This window comes from Eutrigla gurnardus (assembly GCF_963514095.1).
Source record: "Eutrigla gurnardus genome assembly, chromosome: 3".
NCBI lineage: Eukaryota > Metazoa > Chordata > Actinopteri > Perciformes > Triglidae > Eutrigla > Eutrigla gurnardus.
This window is the reverse complement of record NC_139917.1, coordinates 21,106,261-21,112,260: the sequence shown is the minus strand read 5'-3', so window position 1 is coordinate 21,112,260 and position 6,000 is coordinate 21,106,261. Positions and strand designations below refer to the sequence as shown.

At 45.8% G+C, this 6,000-nt stretch overlaps 1 protein-coding gene across 2 annotated transcripts in view; it reads left to right on the top strand.

Moving 5' to 3' along the window:
* Positions 1–729: 729 nt before the first annotated feature.
* The window catches only part of maml3 (mastermind-like transcriptional coactivator 3), a 93,829-nt gene continuing 88,558 nt past the window's right edge, over positions 730–6,000 (top strand). For both annotated transcript variants that reach the window (XM_084003267.1, XM_084003268.1), the window contains exon 1: positions 730–1,990. In XM_084003267.1, the coding sequence (XP_083859393.1) occupies positions 1,619–1,990 (372 nt within the window). In that variant the 5' untranslated portion in view covers positions 730–1,618. The remainder of the gene's footprint in view (positions 1,991–6,000) is intronic.

The following is a 6,000-nucleotide window of genomic DNA, read 5'->3' as shown; positions in this document are numbered from 1 at the left end:
AACCAAGACTTAATGGCTCTTATCTGAAATAGAAAAATGTCTTTTTTTTTTCTTGTGCTTCGTTGTGGCAGGAGTATTTTTAAAATATCATTAAAGCATATTGGCTCTTCTATTGGGGTCTTTAAATGGAAACGTGTCTTTGTCAGTCATGCTTGATAGAAAATTCACTTAAATTCCCCAAAGTGTAAAGAGTTTCTGTTCTAATTGGTGTCTATTTATCTGTTCACCATTATATATTAAGCTACAATTAGCTGAACCATTACTGATAATTTGATTGATTCATTCAACTGTGTTAAAAACAAAAAGTAAAGTTGTAGGTTTTCTGTGATGAATAGGTATAACCGAGGGATATAAACTGTTTGGTTTAAGCTGTAGGAAAGCTATAACCCTCAGCTTCCCTTTCATGTGTTACTAACCTCCTATATTCAGTGAGTATAGGCCTATTATTCACTGAGTCATAGACTACACTGATAATGAAACTATGCCATACACCCAAACAATGCATTACATGAGCAGGCCAACAGCCATCAGTTCCTACTTAAAATGGATTTCGTCATATAAATGTGTTTAAAAAAGTCTGACATCCTCTGTCACTCTTTTGTTATTTCACAATTCAGGGATTATGATCCGTATTGTAGGTGGGAGCAGTTCGGTCCTCTCCGCCACACACGCATGAATCCACTCCGGGTTTTCCTAGTTTCCGTCAGCGGGCTTCCTCACAGCCTCTAGCTGGTTTTTACTCAACTCCTGTCCTGATATCACTCCGCTGGCATGGTGGAGAAGCGGACCTGATTATTGTGATGGTGGCAGGCTGCAGCCAGTGACTACAGACTTCCGCCACCGCTTCCAATATCCGCGTTTTGCGCCGTCTGGGCGACTCTAGTTGCCTCACAACCGGACTACCGAGGGCGCTTGTACTGGTCCCCCCTACCCCCCCACTAACTCAACAACATCTTCACCGGGATTTCTTTCAAACCAAAACCATATGAGATGCAAGTTCACTGGGAAACTCCGGAGCCCGTTCGGTTCAGGCAGCAAAACTTTTTCTCTAAGGACAACACCGTAAATCGGCGAGTGGACTGTTGCTGCAGCCTCCGCCGCTGCTGCTCCACCGCGGGACGGTTTGTGTGTATATGACCGTAGAGAGTCTGCTAACGTTCATTCCTTCACCGTATTGTTGTGTTTTTTTTTGTTGTTGTTGTCGGCGGCGTGGCAGCGGGTTTATTGTTTAATTCTGTTCGGGGCTTGCCCTCGTCTCACCCAGGCTGGGTTTTATTTGTGATTTTGGGAGCCGTCTGTTTGGAAAACAGCGCCGAAGAGGGACGAAGAAAACGGCCACTCGCGAGCGTATGACTACTCGGCTCCAAGCCCTTTAAACCCCCCGGTTGTTGCTCGCTTCGGCGGCCGTTGTCGGTAGCACCTTTCCCCGTCCCCGCTGCCCGGCTGCTCGGGACCCTCCGCCGGGGGGAGGACAGAGAGGGAGAGAGGACACTAGGTGGTGGAGGTGGCCGGGAGGAGGTGGCCGGAGGTGGAGGTGGAGGAGGAGGTGGCGGTGGTGGCGGTGAGCTTGACGGGGAGAGGAAAAGTTCTTCCAAAATAGCCGCCACTCGGCCTAGCGATGGGGGACTTCGCCTCCCCCGCTGCCGGACCCAACGGCAGTATCTGCATCAACAACAGCATGAACCCGGGCGCCGGGAGCGTGGTGGCCGCCGGTACGGGGGGCATACCTAAGCACAGCACGGTGGTGGAGAGGCTGAGGCAGCGGATAGAGGGCTGCCGGAGACACCACGTCAACTGCGAGAACAGGTACCAGCAGGCGCACGCCGAGCAGCTGGAGATAGAGCGGAGGGAGACGGTCAGCCTGTACCAGCGGAGTCTGGAGCAGAGGGCCAAGAAGTCGGCCGGCGGCAGCAGCAAGCAGCCCCAGAGCAAGCAGCCCGACCCGGACTCTGCCTCGTCCACGGAACAGAGGAATAACACGCTCATAGCGGTAAGGACGAGCTCTCAATCACGACCAAGGCGCCCCACTGTAACACCCCAACACTATCTTACACAAACACGCTTCTCTGTCTTTCATTTCCTTTCTCTGTCAACCCCAACAACATCTTCATGACACCCTGCAAGCGTGTTCACCACTGCAAAACTTGTTGAAAACACGTTCACTGAGCGCTGGCAATTGCGTTGGAAACTCACACATCACTTTTTTTTTTGTTCAAGCCACAGTGCCAACTATCGCCTTTGTTTACAAAGAAATCCAGTCCTCGCTGAAAAAAAGGGGTTTACTCGGGTTGCACGATTTGGAAATGACAAACCTGACAGTGTGATAATTGCAAGATCAGTGGTGCTTTATGCTCAAAGGGAGGCTGAACGTTTGTAAAGCACTGCTAATTGTTAAGAGTTCAGATGTTTTTCCACCTCCAAACCTTCTAACTTCTCGGAGGGTTTTTTTCTCTCTCTCTATCGTTGTTGCATGAAAACAACTTCTCCTTTCTTGTTCTTTCCTATCGGGTGCACATTGTTGCTGCAAGACAGGCAGCATTGTACGTTGCAACATTGCTTCCTCGCACTCAGCAGTAGCACTTTATGCTCCAGCCTGTTCTGTAACCTTTGTAACATACTCTCACAGCTAGTCCCACACAGTGTTGCAAACACCCAATCACAGCCACCTCCTCACCGAAAGCATCCTGCCGTCAAACTTTTAGAAAATACTTGAGAATGTTGCCACATAGTTACCGAACAATGTGAGAAACTTTGTGAGATTCATTCATAATTGACTGTGGATTTTCACCATGGTGATCACATGACACATTTCACAAGGAGGCTCTTCTTTCTAAAACACCAAAACTTTTATAGGAATGCTCCAGTAATTTCCTATTGATAGGGGGCAGTGCTGACATGGCGGTCACATGAGGATCTTTGTTGGGAGTCTTTTTTTGTTATTGACAGATGCAGATCAGAACTTTATATAATTGGATTGTGTAATTTACAAAGAGAATATCCTAATATCCCCGAGATGGAGACAGACACCGGCAAACAGTGTAGTGCCCCCCAATCACACCGCATCTCTCGTGGGCAAGCTCCAGTTTCCTTTTTAGAAAAGCCCAAAGGATACATTCTAGGGATGTCAACATCATTGTCTCTTTTGTTGCTCCAATGAGTCCCAGTTCCTCCCCCTTTTTTTGAAATGCAAAATCAGAACATCTTTAATGTCGGTTGTCATTTAGGATCCACGCAAGCCTGACCAGCTAGCGCTTCAGAGAGCAGCAGTGATTGTAATAGTGCAGGACCTCCCAGCGGCCCTTGTGGACGTTAAACCGAACCACGCATTAGATGGCTGGCAAAAAACGCTCAGAGAACGGAGGGATTACTACTTAAAGACACAGTGGCATCCCTCTGCTCCTCTCACAGTCACTAATGGTGACACCTCGCATGCAAACACACAGCATTCGTTAGCCGACTTACAGAGAGAGAGAGCTCGGTGTTCGTACCCTTTTAATACGACATCGTAAGTTCTTGTTTAGGCATGACTTGTAAAGCAGATGAAAGGAAACGAGTGAAAAGTCTGCCATCCCTCTCCCGTTTTTTCCCTCTGAGGAACGGAGCTGCAGCTAGATGGCTGTATGTAGTCGCTACAGAAGCAGGCATTCTAGGAAAAAACCAAGCGTGCTGTTAATGTAGCTGCACACATCACATGCACGATGCACCCCACAATCTGTAAGGTGCACCCTTTTTGAAAAATACACTGTGTTGAGAAGGTGTGTTTAAAGGCAGTTTCACCTGCGCCTACAAGATTGTGCAAATGTGCTCACATGTCATGCTTTAGTTGTATATGAAGACTTTCACAACCGTGGGCTGAAATTACACAAATCACTCTTTGGTTGTGAAGTGTGTGTGTGTGCTGCTGTTCTTGTTTGGTTTGCAGTCTCAATATGGAAATTGTCAGTTTTGAAGAATGTCAGCGATGTCTATAATGTACTTAAAAGGTAAATAGATGAAAATCAATGTGTTTCTAGGGATAAAAGCAGCGACACAGTGTTCGACAGCAACAGTGGTTATTCAGATGTAAGATTATAGTTATACATAGTAAATAATAGACATGTAATTCCACGGTCCACACGCCGTCTTGGTGTGATATTCTTGAGCATTTGGTATTGTCACATGCATCCCACTGCGCTTTGGTCTAATGGTTCTCAGACACACCCACATCGTGGCGGGGGCAAGCCTATAATTATGGAAAGCGTGTGTTTGTGTTTATAGGCTAACTATTATTGAGAAAGGAAAAGAAGACACTGGGAGCTTGTTCTGGCTTTCCCACCATTTCCTTGACGTCATTCAAGCAGTATAGAAGCAAACAAAACATTCGAACCAGTAGCTACAGAAAAAGGGCTCCAGACTATGTGTGGTATTCCCAGTATAACCATATGAAGCCTGATTGTACGCTTGTACACAGTCATTGCTGATATTCACTTTCACAAGCTGGACCCTTCCAAACTTGTAATTCTGTGATAATGAGAGGGTTGCTTGCGAAACAACAGGCCACCTTTGGTTACGGTCAGTGGACCCCGTATCACAACATTGGCACCTGGATAGTCAGTGATTCCTTTACATATTAGGAACTTCTGCACTGCTGTTTATACTCTGGATTAGTTGCATAAATGCCGTAAGTTATGGTGATGGGCATGATGGGTGATATAATGGTTTAGAAGCAAACAGACGGTGTCCTACTTGCAGACACATTGTAAAAGCCAATAATTATAGTTCCTTGGGGGTTACTGAAGGCGTGTTGATAGCTTTGTCCACTGCAAGTGCAAACACACAAACCTCAGACTTATAAAGTGGTCTGCAGCTGTGGCTTCCACATCAACACAAGAGTCACATTCAGCTAACCGATAACGGTACATACACCTGAATGGGAACATGTCATAAAACTCACGATTTCAGGGCTTGTGCACATATATCTGGGCATCTGTACCAACCCACAAATAATAAAACCTGTCAGTTTTTTGTGTGAGCTGCATAGATCAGAAAACATGTCATTCAACAAGCCACTCAGATTTGACTCCCCATCCCATGTCATATGCAGGCTCATTAGAATATACCACCCCTGATCTGACTATCTCTTGAGAATCGCCTTTGTAAAGTTGTGCCATGTTTTTCGCAAAAGCAAACTGGGGTTTTTGGGGACGGGGGCTTGAAGAGAGAGATGTTAAAATGTGAGCATTGGACCTGAAAATAAGCATGATATGTCCCCTTTAAGGACCAAATAGGGCATATATGCACATGTCTGTTTAACTCCATCGGGTGTCTGCGTAAACGGGCATGTTTATGCCTGTGCACTTGGCATGTACATGCTGCAATACATCCACCTTTTGTTGCAGTGGTGTTATCAATAGGTGAAATCTGACGCTGAATTGCAGAGCAAAAACCAACGAATGATTGCATTATGGTGTTAAATGCAAGGTCATTTTATGCACCGATATCTCTGTTTGGCCGCATTTGAGTAGGGGACGTGAAATCGTCCTACGCTTAAAGTTTAACTGGTTGCTTTCTTTCTGCAGAGGAGAGAGCAGTACAACAGCTCAGATGGAGTTTCAATCACGACTCTTGTGGTTCGTGGTCCAGTCTCAAATGGTCTGGACCACTCAATCATTGGAACACCAGAAACAAAAGGAGAAATCATTCTTAATAACCTTGTTGACTGTTGCATGAGAGGTCAAAGTAAATGAGCATTCAGGCCTGGGAAGAGATTTCAGCGTGTTCTTCTTGTAATTTTTTGTCCTTTATCTGATTGATAAATGCCAGTACAAAATTATGAGTCTTAAAATGAAACCTGCAAGTTGATACTGAGCGAGTGACACCAAAATCTGACATTTGTTGACGTATTCTATCCCGTCAAACATCGCTGTGGTTGTATTCATTATCTTAGCGTGATGTGACATTGTCTACTTTTGGCTAGTTATCTAAGGGCAGAGACGAACTACAGTACATGTTCACCGTTAG